The 17,248-nt window shown below is 41.3% G+C and overlaps 1 protein-coding gene across 1 annotated transcript in view; it reads left to right on the top strand.

Annotated features, from left to right (window-relative positions):
* The window catches only part of LOC142751030 (ranaspumin-like), a 31,216-nt gene extending 14,601 nt beyond the window's left edge, over positions 1–16,615 (top strand). The window contains exons 5-7 of the mRNA XM_075860004.1: positions 3,177–3,224; positions 3,311–3,335; positions 16,310–16,615. Of these exons, the coding sequence (XP_075716119.1) occupies positions 3,177–3,224; positions 3,311–3,335; positions 16,310–16,317 (81 nt within the window). The 3' untranslated portion in view covers positions 16,318–16,615. The remainder of the gene's footprint in view (positions 1–3,176; positions 3,225–3,310; positions 3,336–16,309) is intronic.
* Positions 16,616–17,248: the final 633 nt, after the last annotated feature.

The following is a 17,248-nucleotide window of genomic DNA, read 5'->3' as shown; positions in this document are numbered from 1 at the left end:
TACAGGGCCCAGCAGACAGGATCACACCATGTGTGATCCTGTCAGCTGGGCCCTGTATCTAAGCTTAAAACATACTGGGCTTAAATACAGGACCCCAGCAGACAGTAATATTATACTTGCCCTCCTCTTCGCTCCGGTCGCAGTGGAGGTCCTGACCCATCCAGTGTCGCGACATTGTGCGCGGCGCACATAATCGTGACGTCATAAGTGGTGCACAACATCATGTCATCATGACGCGAAGAGACGTCAGGACCCCTGCTGCGCTCCGGAACGAGGTGGGATAAGTATACCCGTATAGTTTATTACATAGTTTATTACATAGGCCCCAGTTACAATAATAACTTTTAATAGACATGGTGCGGGGGGTTTTGGGGTCCGAATGCAATTGTGACCGCTGCGACCCCTATAGCTACGCCACTGTGTATTAGGGTGTGTGCACATGATAACTGCAAATATGTCTGAAATTACGGAGCTGTTTTCAGGAGAAAACAGCTCCTGAATTTCAGACGAAACTGGTCGTACTCGGGTTTTTTTCGCGGCATCCATTACGGACGTAATTGGAGCTGTTTTTCAATGGAGTCAATGAAAAACGGCTCCAATTACTTCCCAAGAAGTGTCCTGCGCTTCTTTTGACGAGCCGTCTTTTTTACGCGTAAAATGACAGTGACGCGTAAAATGACAGGTCGTCGGCACAGTACATCGGCAAACCCATTGAAAGTAGTGGGCAGATGTTTGCTGACGTATTGGAGACGTTTTTTCAGGCGTAATTCAGGGCGTAAAACGCCCAAATTACGTCTGAAAATAGGTCGTGTGAATCCAGCCTAAGTCTTATAACAAAGACCGGTCCAGAACCCAATGTCAGTGGTGGCTTGCAGCTATTGCGTGCAATTAATGAAGGTTTGTGCTGACAAACATACGTTCGACAGTCACAGTCGGATCTCAGTCTCTTAACACATGTATAGACCCTATCTCAGGGCCGGCATTAACAACCGGCGAACCGAGACAAGTGCAGGGGCCCACTGCCCTTGGGAAGTCCCACTCGGCTGTCAAGTGCTTTATGTTGCCACTTTACATAGCGGCGGGGATGATGGCAGACTGAGAACCGGAGAATATAGTTTTTAATACAGACCAGACACCATGTCCATCTGCTCACACAAGGGTTATCAGCATCCCGGCGCAGGTGACGTAGTCACGTCAGCGTGACATGATTATGTCACTGCGCTGGGTCACAGAAGACACAGACAGGAGTGACAGGACCCATCAGCTTGTCATGGGAACGGGTAAGGTGACTCTTTTTTTTCTTGGCACAAAGGGAGCATAATTTTATATGGGGGCACAAATTGATGTCCTAACTTCTATATGGGGTCATAAAAGGGGCCTAATTTCTATATGGGGGCACAAACTGCCATTTTCTGCCGCCATGAGTTCCCCTGCAAAGGGTCCACATAAACCTGCCAGCCCTGCCATATCTATGCAGCAAAATGGTAGAAGAACAAATACACAACCAGTTAATGGTTACTTTCAGGGGCAAACACAAGATTTTTAAAAGAGGGTTTCCAAATGCATACTTTTTAAGCCAAATATTTTTGTCACGCTCCCCCTACCTTCTGGTATTTACGCTATGTCTATTGGTCTTCAGATATCCATCAGCAGATCCCTTTATATTACAATCTCTAATATAAAGGGCTAAGCTAGTGGACATGATGTGCTGACCACTACTCGTAGCATAAAAGCCAGCGTAGATAGTGCCACACTCAGAGCCCCCTGTAGATAGAGCCCCTTGTAGATAGTGCCATCGTGCCCCCTGTAAATAGTGGCACAGTGCCCCCTGTAGGTACTGTCGCATCGCCACCTGTAGATGGTGCCAGAGTGCCCCTTGTAGATAGCGCTACAGTGCCCCCTGTAGATAATGCCACAGTGGCCCCTGTAGATAGTGCCCCCTGTAGATAGTGTCACACATTGCCCCCTGTAGATAGTGCCACATCCTTCCCTGTAGATGTGCCACAGTACCCATGTACATAATGCCACATACTGCCCCTGTAAATAGCGCCACAGTGTCCATGTAGATAGTGTCACAGTGCCCACAGTAGTACCACATACTGCCTCCTGTAGATAGTTTCACAGTAGCCCCTGTTGATAGCGCCACAATGTCCATGTAAATAGAGCCATAGTGCCCATGTAGAAAGTGCCACACACTGCCTATGTAAATAGTGCCCCACATTTTTTTTATTTTTATGTTTTATTTTTATTTATTTATTTATTATTATTATTCTTTTTTTTTCTCTTTCCTCTCGTGGTCTGGTGGGGGGTGGGCGGATACGGGGTTATAAACAACTGTATAATGGAATGGTTTATATAATACCAATTGTTGGATATTGTTTTTTGATAAAATAAAAAAGTGATTTATATTTAAAAAAAAAAAAAATAGTGCCCCACACTGCCCATGTGCTCTCTGTAGATAGTGCCACACACTGTCTCCTGTAGATAGTGCCTTAGTTGCCCCTTTTAAATGTGCCACAGTGCCAGTGTAGATTTAGCCACACACTGCCCATGTAAATAGTGTCCCACTCTACCCATGTAGGTTGTGCCACACACTTCCCATGTAGATTGTGCCACATACCGCCCATGTAGATAGTACCACAGTGCCCATGTAGATAGTACCACAGTGCCCATGTAGATAGTGCCACAGTGTCTCCTGTAGATAGTGCTACAGTGTCCCCTGTAGATAGTGCCACAGCGTGCCCTGTTGGTAATGCCATACTCACCTGTCACCGTTCCCGCGCCATCCTTTCCTCCAGCGGAACATTGCAGGCGTATGATGTAACCCCTCTGTCTGCAAAAAAAGTGCCGAATAGCGGGGAAGCTAATTATTGTTTCCCTTGCCTTGTCAGCGCTGTCAACTGTGTCTGCGTTCTATGGACGCGGATACAATTGCGTACAATAGCATGTAGGAGCCTTCTGGCCTTGGGGGGATTTCCGGGCAACTGGAAACTTTTCCTGCGTGCGCCACTGACTTTAAGAATCAGGATGGGTTTAAAAACTTGTCAGTGAAAATCTTTGAGGTGTGACCATTTTGACTTCAGTTTTCCTTTCATTATTTGCTGATGATATCATCAATGCAGTTATAAGAAATTCGCTGACTTCATGTTTGTTTGTTCTTTTACTCGTCTCTGCAGATAGCTGAACCAATTGGTGACATTCTATTAACTGTTTTGTGCCCAGTGGTAAGTGTTTTGAGCACTATCTGCAATAGTGTGTATAATGAATTTTCATACTGCTCTGATTTGTAATACTGTTTTCTATGTTTTAGGTGAAGCTGATTTTTCCAACTCCTTGTAAGTAATACCTGGATATTTGGAATGCTATTAATAATGTGAAAGTATTAATTCAGTACAATATACTGAACGAATGGGATGCTGAACCTGATTTAATCCCAGAATGACGAACGGAATCTAATGTGTTTGACAGAGGGAGGGAGCTCCCTCTGTCAACCATCGGCATCCCCGCAACTATATTGCGGGGTGCCGATCGGTTTCCCTGGCAGCCGGGGGCCTAACAAAGGCCCCCAGGTCTGCCTTCAACAACTGCCTATTAGGCCATGCCAGAGGCATGGTCTAACGCCTCACGCGCACGACCGTGTGCGCCGGTCGAGCCCCGTCAGTGATCTGAGGAAAGATAGAACATGTCCTATCCTTCCTCGAATCGGAGACTCCAATAATTTTTTACAGACCCGATTCTCCCGCTAAAGTCAATGGGTACGTGAAGACGTGCCACTCGGATATCGTCAAAAACGGCCCGAGTGCCGCAATTGTCGTGTGCATGAGGCTTAATAGTTTTAAGGGTATGTGCACACACACTAATTACGTCCGTAATTGACGGACGTATTTCGGCCGCAAGTCCCGGACCGAACACAGTGCAGGGAGCCGGGCTCCTAGCATCATAGTTATGTACGATGCTAGGAGTCCCTGCCTCGCTGCAGGACAACTGTCCCGTACTGTAATCATGTTTTCAGTACGGGACAGTTGTCCTGCAGCGAGGCAGGGACTCCTAGCATCGTACATAACTATGATGCTAGGAGCCCGGCCCCCTGCACTGTGTTCGGTCCGGGACTTGCGGCCGAAATACGTCCGTCAATTACGGACGTAATTAGTGTGTGTGCACATACCCTTACACAGACAGGCAATAATGCTTTGGTATACTGAGTAAGCGATCTGCAGATCGCATGGTGAAGTCCCCTAGTGAAACAATTTTTTTTTTTTTAAAAACAGTTAAAGAGGCTCTGTCACCACATTATAAGTGGCCTATCTTCTACATTATATGATCGGCGCTGTAATGCAGATTACAGCTGTGTTTTTTTATTTAGAGAACTATCATTTTTGACGGAGTTATGACCTATTTTAGCTTTATGCTAATGACTTTCTTAATGGACAACTGGGCGTGTTTTACTTTTTGACCAAGTGGGCGTTGTGGAGAGAAGTGTATGACGCTGACCAATCATACACTTCTCTCCATTCATTTACACAGCACATAGTGATATAGCTATATCACTATGTGCAGCCACATACACACACACTAATGTTACTGCAGTGTCCTCAGAGTTCACTGCCAACCAGGACGTGAAGTCATTAGCAAAAAGCTAATATAGGTCATAACTCCGTCAAAAATGACTGTTTTTCTAAATAAAAAACACTGCTGTAATCTACATTACAGCGCCGATCACATTATGTAGAAGTTAGGGCACTTATAATGTGGTGACAGAGCCTCTTTAAATAAAGATTATAAAAAAAAACAAGATTACAGTAAAAATAAAATAAAACCACTTTTTTCCCCAAAAAGTGGTTTTATTTAGTAAGTGTAAAAAAAAATTTCAGAACATACACATATATGGTATCACCGCGATCGTAACAACTCAAACAATAAAGTTAACACATAATTAAACAGTCGGGTGAACGGCGTAAAAAAAAAACAGCAAAAAACAATGGCAAAATTCCTTTTTTTTCTCCCATTCCCCCATAAAAAAATAAATTAAATAATCAATAAGTCCCATTTACCCCAAAATACTACCAATAAAAACGAAACCTTGTCCTGCAAAACACAAGCCCACATATGGCTACATCGACAGAAAAAAATAAAAAGAGTTTTTATTTTGCAAACATAGGAAACATAAAACCTTTACATATTTGGTACTTCTTATAACGTGAAAAACAATGCTGGAATAGCTGTTTATTTTCTATTCTTTCCTAAAATAAAGTTAATAAAAGTTAATCAATATATTATATGCACCCAAAAATGGTGCAATTGAAAAATAAAACTCGTCCCGCAAAAAACGGCTATGTCGACGGAACAAAAACAAAAACAAAAGTTACGACTCTTAGATTGCGACAGTGAAAAACCAAAAAATAATCTTTGGTCATTAACGCGCAAAAGGGCCTAGTCATTAAGGGGTTAAAGTAATTTACAATATACACTATTCATCTATTATTGCAGGCGGGCTAGGAATGAAAAAGGAATGTGAAAAATCGGTATAAGGATATAAAAATTATATTTTATTAATATACTCAATGGCACAAAGTTTAAAACATAGGGAGTTCCAAGTGATTGTTTAATTTTGAACCCAAGTACCAATAGGCTGAATTCGTCCCCAGTAAATTTAACAGCCACAATTGATCCTGTATGCTTATCTCATTCACATGAAGTGGTTAATTCAGTTAGTTAATTTTTGCCACGTAATTCATGGAGTATCACTGTGCCAGCACAATCACCTTGATGTACATGTACGTTAGATTGTGGGAATTGTCTCCCACTTAGGGCATATGAAGGTAACGGGGTAGGGGAGACTTATTAGCCAGGTGCTAAATCATTACAGAGAGCAGTTTTCACTTTATCAGACACACCTATTGACTTCAATTTTCTCCCTGTTAAGCCACGCCTCTAACCCCTCCCAATCCCCACTCATACACACCCAGACAGTAAAATGCCCCCATAAAATCCCCCACACAGTATAATGCCCCAATAGATGCCCCATACAGTAGAATGACCAATAGATGCACCCATACAGTATAATGCCCACACAGATGCCCCATACAGTATAATGCCCACATAGATGCCCCTATACAGTATAATTCCCCCATATCTGCTCCCATTCTGTATAATACCCACACAGATGCCCCCATACAGTATAATGCCTCATAGATGCCCCAATGCAGTATACACCCTTTTCACGGTGGCCTAGTCTAAGACCTGCATGGGTGTCCCCCATACCTGCCCCTATAGAGTATAATGTGCCCATAGCTGACCCCATACACTGTAATGCCCCATATCTGCCCCAAACAGTAAAATGCCCCCAAAGCTGTCCCATACAGTATAATTCCCCCTTAGCTGCCCCATACAGTATAATGCCCCATAGCTGCCCAATGCACCCATAGCTGCTCCCATACAGTAAAATGTCCCCTTAGCTGCCACCATAAAGTATAATGCCCCCTTAGCCTGTGCCTATACAGTATAATGCCCCCATAGCTGCCCCCATACGGTATAATGCCCCCTTAGCAGGTGACACCATACAGTATAATGCCCCATAGTGCCACATAAAAAAATTACAAAATACATACTAACCCAGCCCCATTCTCACGACGAGTGGAGGAGGTCCTTCTGCTCCTCTGCTCTGTGCAATGACTGGCTCGGCACAGACAGGTGCAATGACATCACTGTATTGTGCCTGTTTGTGCAGAGCCGTTCACGGCCACTTCACACAGTGAATGCTGAAGCAGGGAGCTGACGGTTCCCTGCTTCAGCATTGGAGTCAACTGTATTTGCGTCCTGAAACAGTTGCAACATGGACATACCACCGGCCTCCCGGGACAGTGGGACATCGCCTGGAATCCGGGACTGTGCTGCTGAGTCCGGGACAGTTGGGAGGTATGCATTGGGCGAACTTTCAGACAAAATTGTGGTTCTACAATGTGATGAATCTCTGTTTATTGAGACATCAAGACTTTGTTTATTATTTTCTTACATATTATTATAAGGTTATTGGCACAAGACTTATAGGGAGGGGCAGCGAAGCGCTCCACTCATGAATACACCGACTTATAACTATAATTCCACTGTATTCTCTCAGCGCTCCAATTAGCCAAACGGTCGTTTTGGCTACTAGGATTATAAACCTGTAGCTGTAATATGCTGCCCTTATATAAAGAAGTATATTATAGCTGACAGATCTGCTTTAACCTATTATAAACCACCAATACGCCTTTTCATGGCAGTCACTAACCTTTTCACGGTGGCCTAGTCTAAGACCTGCATGGGTGTCCCATGCGGACTGGAGTGGGTGCCCATCTGTTTTATGACAGCCAGGCTCCAGGTCTTACTATCACAATCAGAAGTTTCCTTGATTGCCACCGTTCAACCCCCTAGATGCCACGGTCAAGAGCAACTACGGCATCTGAGAATTTTCATAGAAAGGGGGCTCCCCTTGTCACCTATCGGCGGTATGCATATGCGATCGCGGGCCGCCAATGTGTGTCCATGAAAGTCAGGAGCCTACCAAAGGCCCCCAGGCCTGCCATGGCTATATGCCTATTAGGCTATACCAGAGGCATGGCCCTATATATATATATATATATATATATATATATATATACACAGTATATATACACTACCGTTCAAAAGTTTGGGGTCATCCAGACAATTTTGTATTTTCCATGAAAACTCACACTTATATTTATCAAATGAGTTGCAAAATGACTAGAACATATAGTCAAGACATCGACAAGGTTAGAAATAATGATTTTTATTTGAAATAATAATTTTCTCCTTCAAACTTTGCTTTCGTCAAATAATGCTCCATTTGCAGCAATTACAGCATTGCAGACCTTTGGCATTTTAGCTGTTAATTTGCTGAGGTAATCAGGAGAAATTTCACCCCATGCTTCCAGAAGCCCCTCCCACAAGTTGGATTGGCTTGATGGGCACTTCTTGCGTACCATACGGTCAAGCTGCTCCCACAACAGCTCTATGGGGTTGAGATCTGGTGACTGCGCTGGCCACTCCATTACAGATAGAATACCAGCTGCCTGCTTCTTCCCTAAATAGTTCTTACATAATTTGGAGGTGTGCTTTGGGTCATTGTCCTGTTGTAGGATGATATTGGCTCCAATCAAGCGCTGTGCACAGGGTATGGCATGGCGTTGCAAAATGGAGTGATAGCCTTCCTTATTCAAAATCCCTTTTACCTTGTACAAATCTCCCACTTTACCAGCAACAAAGCAACCCCAGACCATCACATTACCTCCACCATGCTTGACAGATGGCATCAGGCACTCTTCCAGCATCTTTTCAGTTGTTCTGCATCTCACAAATGTTCTTCTGTGTGATCCAAACACCTCAAACTTCGATTCGTCTGTCCATAACACTTTTTTCCAATCTTCCACTGTCCAATGTCTGTGTGCTTTTGCCCATATTAATCTTTTCCTTTTATTAGCCAGTCTCAGATATGGCTTTTTCTTTGCCACTCTGCCCTGAAGGCCAGCATCCCGGAGTCGCCCCTTCACTGTAGACGTTGACACTGGCGTTTTGCGGGTACTATTTAATGAAGCTGCCAGTTGAGGACCTGTGAGGCGTCTATTTCTCAAACTAGAGACTCTAATGTACTTGTCTTGTTGCTCAATTGTGCAGCGGGGCCTCCCACTTCTCTTTCTACTCTGGTTAGAGCCTGTTTGTGCTGTCCTCTGTAGGGAGTAGTACACACTCTTGTAGGAAATCTTCCGTTTCTTGGCAATTTCTCGCATGGAATAGCCTTCATTTCTAAGAACAAGAATAGACTGTCGAGTTTCACATGAAAGCTCTCTTTTTCTAGCCATTTTGAGAGTTTAATCAAACCCACAAATTGTAATGCTCCAGATTCTCAACTAGGTCAAAGGAAGGTCAGTTTTATAGCTCCTCTAAACAGCAAAACTGTTTACAGCGGTGCTAACATAATTGCACAAGGGTTTTCAAGGGTTTTTTTAATCATCCATTAGCCTTCTAACACAGTTAGCAAACACAATGTACCATTAGAACACTGGAGTGATGGTTGCTGGAAATCTATACACCTATGTAGATATTGCATTAAAAACCAGACGTTTGCAGCTAGAATAGTCATTTACCACATTAACAATGTATAGAGTGTATTTCTGATTAATTTAATGTTATCTTCATTGAAAAAAACTGTGCTTTTCTTTAAAAAATCAGGACATTTCTAAGTGACCCTAAACTTTTGAACGGTAGTGTATATGTATATATATATATATATATATATATATATATATATATATATACCAAAGCATTATATAGGCAATCAAAAGATTACATAGTGAAGCCCGCTGGTGGGAATAAAAAAAATAATGTGAAATAAAAAATATTTAAAAAGGTGAACAGTAAAGAAAAAGAAAAAGTTGTTTTATTTAGTAAAAGTGTAAAATAATTGTAAAAAAAAAAACACACATATATGGTGTTGTCGCAATCATAATGACCTAATGACAATACAGTTAACATGTTATTTAAGCCTCAAGGTGAACACTGTAAAAAAGAAAAACACAAAAAAGTTGCTATTCTTTCCATTGATCCCCCCCAAAAAATTATATTAAAAGGTTAATCAACAAGTCCCATGTACCCCAAAATGGTACCAACGTAAACTACATCTTATCCCACAAAAAACAAGCCCACAAATTGCTACCACAAATGAAAAATATAAAAATATTTTAGTTCCAAAATTTTTAATTGTGCAAAAGTAGTAAAACATTAAAAAAAAATATTTGGTATCGCCGTAATTGTACCGATCCAAAGAATAAAGATAACATGATATTTACGCTGCAGGATGAACAACATAAATATAACATTTATTGCACAAAGGCGGAATTGCTGTTTTTTCCATTTCCCCCCCAAAAAATGTACTACCCCAAAATGGTGCTATTGAAAAAAACAATTTATCCCGCAAACAACAAGTTCTTATACAGTTATGTTTACGAAAAAACAAAAAAGCTATCGCTCTTGGAATCTGGCAATGGAAATACAAAAAAAATTGCTTGGTCATGAGGCCTAAAATACGCTGTCACTAAGGAGCTAAAGGGGTTATGTTGGGACAAAAAATTATTAGCAGTGCACTCACTGCAGTATGTGAGTACACTGGCTGATATACATTCAGGTCCCCCGTCGCATTGATTCTGAGATTTTCATCTATTTTTATAGCGCTGCCGGGGACTGGAAGTCTAGCTGCACAGCCTTCTTTGATTACAATATGACTCTTTGTCACGTGACCGACCCTGCTTTAATCTATGTACTCGCTGTACTACTGCTACTGCTTGTGCATGAAGTAATACGGGGCCGGTTGCATGACGAAGAGTCGTATCATTATCAAAGAAGGCTGTGCAACTAGACTTCCGGTCCTCCCGGCAGCGCTATAAAAATCTCAGAATCAGCGCGAAAGTGGAATGTATATTAGCAAGTGTACTCACATACTGCAGTCAGTACACTGCTAATAATTTTTGGTCCCCACATAACCCCTTTAAATTAGTTTTTTAACTATATCTCTCAGGAAGGATGAGGTAAAGGCGCCCATACACATTAGATGAACGTCGGCTGGAGCGGACGACCATCTAATGTGTATGGGGGTGTCCTGACACTCCCCCGATGGCAGATGTCGGAGGAAAGAATGATCGGGCATGTTGGATTTCAACAATCCCGATCCATTGTTCTCACACAGATAACCCATAGCAAAGGTGTCTTGCAGTGGCTTATTCCTCTCTCCCACTTGAGTACACATGTTTGCTCGGCCTGTCTAAGCATGCATATGTAACGGGCAGGTTGGGAGGAATAGCTGTCAGCATAACCAGTGTTTCGGCAACAGCTATTTAAGGCGTATGGCCACTTTAAGTTAAGTGTCCTCCTCCCTATATTGAAATGAATGGAGCGTGCAGCCTGGAAATGAATGAAGCTAATAAACAGCATAGATCTCGTTTTTCATTTAAAGAGGCTCTGTCACCAGATTTTCAAACCCCTATCTCCTATTGCAGCTGATCGGCGCTGCAATGTAGATAACAGTAACGTTTTTCTTTTTCAAAAACGAGCATTTTTGGCCAAGTTATGAGCATTTTTATATTTATGCAAATTAGCCTTTCTTATGGACAACTGGGCGATTTTAATCTTATTTCCAACTGGGCGTGTATTGTGTTCGTTACATCTGGGTGTGTTTACTTGTTTTACTAGCTGGGCGTTGTGAATGGAACTCGCTCGTCCGACACGATGAAGTTCCTGTGGGAGGAAGTGAGTGACGTCACAGCGTGATCTCGCGAGGACACGCTGTGTGTCTGTGCACTGCCAGAAGCTGGGTGGTAACGAAGAGAAGTGGATGATGCTGATTCGTCAGCATCATACACTTCCATTCACAACGCCCAGCTAGTAAAACAAGTAAACACACCCAGATGTAACAAACACAATACACGCCCAGTTGGAAATAAGATTAAAAACGCCCAGTTGTCCATAAGAAAGGCTCATTTGCATAAATATAAAAATGCTCATAACTTGACCAAAAATGCTCGTTTTTGAAAAAGAAAAACGTTACTGTTATCTACATTGCAGCGCCGATCAGCTGTAATAAGAGATAGGGGTTTGAAAATCTGGTGACAGAGCCTCTTTAAGATTAGAAACTTGAAATTACACACTGAGGTACATATCCTAAGAGGTCTGTAAGTGAATCACTGGAGGATTAAAAACGATACAATTTAAAGTATTTGTCCAAGATGGAAGTGAAGAAATTGTATTATAGGAAACACCCTACAAAATATTTACTAAAATAATTGCTTTAAGAGTTGAGCACTACATCTGCAAATGTGGAATTAAGAAATTACATCGTCATATTGAAATTGAAAATCCTATTTATGGTAAAGATATTTTAAACATATTTGTACAAATTATTCTTATTATATAGTTACATAGTTTGTACGGTTGAAAAAAGACACATGTCCGTCAAGTTCAACCGAGGGATGGGAAAAGGGAAGGGAAAAATTTCTACACATAGGAGCTAATATTTTTTTGTTCTAGGAAACTATCTAAGCCTTTTTTAAAGCCATCTACTGTCCCTGCTGTAACCAGCTCCTGCGGTAGACTATTCCATAGATTCACAGTTCTCACAGTATAGAAGGCTTGTCGTCTCTGCAGTTTGAACCTTTTTTTTCCAGACAGAGGGAGTGCCCCCTTGTTTTTTGAGGGGGTTTTACATGGAACAGGATTTCACCATATTTTTTGTATGTGCCATTAATATATTTATATAAGTTAATTATGTCCCCCATTAGTCGTCTTTTTTCAAGGCTAAATAGGTTTAGTTCTTTTAATCTTTTCTCATAACTTAAATTCTCCATGCCCAATATTAGTTTCGTTGCTCTTCTTTGTATTTTTTTCTAACTCAAGGGCATCCTTTCTATGAACTGGAGGCCAGAACTGAACTGCATATTCTAGATGAGGCCTCACTAATGCTTTGTAAAGTGGCAATATTATATCCCTGTCCCCCGAGTCCATGCCTCTTTTCATACATGACAATATCTTGCTGGCCCTTGAAGCAGCTGATTGACACTGCATGTTGTTATTTAGTTTATGATTTACAAATACACCCAGATCCTTCTCAACAAGTGAATCCCCCAGTGTAGCTCCCCTAGGACATATGATGCATGCAGGTTGTTCGTACCCAGATGCATAACTTTACATTTATCTACAGGGTGGGCAATTTATATGGATACACCTAAATAAAATGGGAATGGTTGGTGATATTAACTTCCTGTTTGTGGCACATTAGTATATGGGAGGGGGGAAACTTTTCAAGCTGGGTGTTGACCATGGCGGCCATTTTGAAGTCGGCCATTTTGTATCCAACTTTAGTTTTTTCAATGGGAAGAGGGTCATGTGACACATCAAACTTATCGAGAATTTCACAAGAAAAACAATGGTGTGCTTGGTTTTAACGTTACTTTATTCTTTCATGAGTTATTTACAAGTTTCTGACCACTTATAAAATGTGTTCAAAGTGCTGCCCATTGTGTTGGATTGTCAATGCAACCCTCTTCTTCCACTCTTCACACACTGATAGCAACACCGCAGAAGAAATGCCTCCCGATCTGACCCCCTTAGACTTTTATCTGTGGGGTCATCTGAAGGCAATTGTCTATGCTGTGAAGATACGAGATGTGCAGCAACTGAAACTACGGATACTGGAAGCCTGTGCTAGCATTTCTTCTGCGGTGTTGCTATCAGTGTGTGAAGAGTGGGAGAAAAGGGTTGCATTGACAATCCAACACAATGGGCAGCACTTTGAACACATTTTATAAGTGGTCAGAAACTTGTAAATAACTCATGAAAGAATAAAGTAACGTTAAAACCAAGCACACCATTGTTTTTCTTGTGAAATTCTCAATAAGTTTGATGTGTCACATGTCACATGTGTCACATGATCCTCTTCCCCCCTCCTCTTCCCCCCTCCCATATACTAATGTGGCACAAATAGGAAGTTAATATCACCAACCATTCCCATTTTATTTAGGTGTATCCATATAAATGGCCCACCCTGTACATTAAACCTCATTTGCCAAGTGGACGCCCAAGCACTCCGTTTGTTTAAATCCGCTTGCAATTCACGAACATCTTCCATAGACTGAACATTACTACATAGCTTGGTGTCATCTGCAAAAATAGAAATAGTGCTATTAACCCCATCCTCTATATAATTTTTGAAAATAGGCACCACATTTGCCCTGCACCAGTCCCTTGGCACTATACCAGTCACTAGAGAATCTCTAAATATTATGAAGAGGGGGACAGAAATAACTGAACTAAGCTCCTTAAGAACTCTAGGGTGTAACCCATCTGGTCCCGGGGCCTTGTGTACATTTATTTTATTTTATTTAGCTTGCACCATATCTACATTCATCTAATTCCGTATATCAACTGATATATTAACAGCACTGGCACCAGCTACATCAGCTGCTCTTTCTTCTGTTGTATATACAGAGCTGAAGAACCCATTTAGTAACTCTGCCTTCTCTTGATCCCCTGTGACCAACTCCCCATTACCACTATCTAGGGGTCCTACATGTTCAGACCTTGGCTTTTTTGCATTTATATACTTGAAGAATTTTTGGGGATTTGTTTTACTATCCTTGGCCACCTGCCTTTCATTTTGTATTTTTGCTGATTTTATTACATTTTTACAGATTTTATTAAGCTCTTTATAATTTACAAAGGCTATAGCTGTACCCTCAGATTTGTATTTTTCAAATGCCCTTTTTTTGTCATGTAGTGCCCTTTTTACAGAAGGTGTAAGCCATGTGGGGTTTAATTTTAGTCGTTTATACTTGTTACCTATAGGAATAAATTTTACACTATAATTACCCAAAGTAGATTTGATCATCTCCCATTTATCATTTGTACCATTATTTGACATTAATTCTTCCCAGTCTATATCCTGAATTGCAGCCCTCATCCTGGGGAAATTGGCCTTCTTAAAATTATGTGTTTTTGCCCTCCCAGCCTGTGTTTGTTTTTTACAGTATAGGTAAATTGTAACTATATTATGATCACTGTTACCGAGGTTTTCACGAACATTGACGTTCCCAACAAGCTCTGCATTATTAGAAATGACCAGATCCAACAGAGCTTCACCTCTAGTCGGGTCTTCCACAAACTGGCCCATAAAATTTTCCTGCAACAGGTTGAGGAAATGTCTCCTCTATGCAGTTGAAGCCGAACCATGACACCAATTAATATCCCGGTAATTAAAATCTTCCATTATCACTACTGTAACAGCCTGTGCAGCCCGCTCCATCTGTTTATATAGCTGACCTTCCATCTCCTCAGTTATATTCGGGGGTCTATAGATAAACCAAAAGTAATTTTTTCAGTGTTTACCTCCATTTGTAATTCCACCCACAAGGTTTCAACCTCCTCACAATCTTCACCCTCTAATGTCTCTTTCACACTCGCCTTCATATCGCTTCTCACATACAGACATACACCACCACCTTTCTTATTCGCCCTGTTTTTCTAAACAGTTTAAAACCCTGTAGATTTACAGCCCAGTCATGTGAAGAGTCCAGCCATGTTTCAGCAACACCAACTATATCTATATATTCTTCCATATTCTTCTATATTTTCTATATCTATCATTTACTAGATGCAAATTAACCAAAAAGATTAACATTTACCACATACAGGATAGGCCTCTTCAATAGTATTAGATCAATGTTTTCAGTGTGGTGGGCACATGCAGCGCATTACTTTGATAAGGCGGGATTAACGAATGTGCATGTTCTGCCATACTTTATATTTCACATCTCTGCCCTCCTGGATCCCTTTCCTCTTAAGATATCCCAGCAACATACTAGAAAGAACTACAAAATGATGCCATCACAATCCTGAATTACTCTTAGACTGCCTTCTCATCATATGCCAAGGTCAGGAGGCAGACCAAGTGTCAATCCAGCTTTGTCTTCACAAACAGTGACAATCACCCATAACCATAACAGCCACAGTCCTTCATACCAGGGATAGCTTTAGCCCTTCATAAAAGGCCATAAACTTCCTACATAGTAATGGCTACAGTCAGACCTCCATAACAGTGACAGCCAAAGACATATTTATATATAACAGTCAGCCACAGATCTTTATAATAGTATCAACCACAGCCCCCCATAAATAACAGCCACAATCTCCCATAAGTGAAAGTTCACTGATAGTACAGTACCTTACCTGTATTGAAAAATGCAAGGAAAGGGATATGAACGACTATCTGTCTGTGATTGAACAGCCACAGAGATTTGCTTATTGGGCACTCTGTCCAATCAATCTGTCTGATCCCTAACGGGAGAGCTCAAGAAGACTGTGCAAGAGCAGACTCTCCCTGAGCGGGGGTAGTTATTAAGCTGATATGCAACAGATTTCTCAAAGTTACAGTCACAGTCCCTCACGAGTGATATATCATTGGTATCCATAGCCCCCCATGTGTGAAAGCCTCAGTCCCCCTAAAATGAAAGCTACAGTTTCCCATTAGTGACATTAAAGTGATAGACAAAAGCCACCCCACCATGACAAATAATTGAATCCATGTTTGCTCCTTTCTTGCAGGAACTGACATGTGAGTGGATAGCCACTCACAAGTCCCTTCCTGTTCATTACTGATCTCTCTCAGAGATCATCAGTGAAGATAAATATTTGTCAGGTACGAGCCGTTGAACAGTCATCTAGCAGTGTATATAATAACAGCATCTTTATGTCACATTTTCTGTTACAGTAGCCTAAACTTATTCACAAAATGAAGGTTGTCTCATGGGTTACAAAACTGCTATGCCCACAAATGTCTTCTTCAGTTACATTGGCTAGTAGCCACAATATCTTCTCTTCTTCATGGGTACGAGCTTGCCTGAAAATGTCATTCTAACTCCTGAGGAGCACATCATGCTTGACGTATGACACGCTGTTATGAGATCTACAAGAATCACCACTGATTATGTGACTACGCCGTTAATCTAGAATAATGTATTGTGTGTATCAGTAGAAACAACACCTGTCAACATTTTCATGAATTTCTTTGCTTTGTATAGACTAATAAAAATTCAGCAGAACAAAAGTTTTACTTGTCCTTTTTTCTTTACATTAAAAATATAGATTTAATATTTCCTCAATTTAATCATTGGTTATTTGATCAGGATAGACCTTTATCTTTAAATAGATAACAATGTATTTAGGAGAAATTGCATTACTGCTATATTTACTATATTTAAAATGTGAGGTTCTAAGGTAACAATTTTGTCAAATTGTGTAAAACCCACCTGCCACAACAAGGTGACTTCATATAGGTGGGTCCCTACGCAAACATTATACCTGAACAACAGGAGACTCACATCCCTCTTGGGCCTACAGTAGACCTACAAAATGTACTGCACTCATTAAAGGGGTACTTCAAACTTTTGTATTATATGCCATAAATGATAAACGATAGATGCGGGTCCCAGCTCCAACCCAGCAATTATTTTGAAAACAGGGGTCACCCGACCTTTGCCTGGTGTGGTGGCCGATGTTTCTAGGCAGGAACTAGTAGAGAGAGGGCAGCACATGTTTATGGCTCTCTACATTCTGTTCGATGGGAGTTATGGAAACAACCGAGTAAGTGCTGCTTGGCTGTTTCCGTAACTCCCATAGAGTAGATTCAAGAAAATTAGTATTCATGTAC

Source organism: Rhinoderma darwinii, chromosome 3 (genome assembly GCF_050947455.1).
Source record: "Rhinoderma darwinii isolate aRhiDar2 chromosome 3, aRhiDar2.hap1, whole genome shotgun sequence".
NCBI lineage: Eukaryota > Metazoa > Chordata > Amphibia > Anura > Rhinodermatidae > Rhinoderma > Rhinoderma darwinii.
Note: the sequence above shows the minus strand (reverse complement) of the source record. Positions and strands in the feature narration are given on the sequence as shown.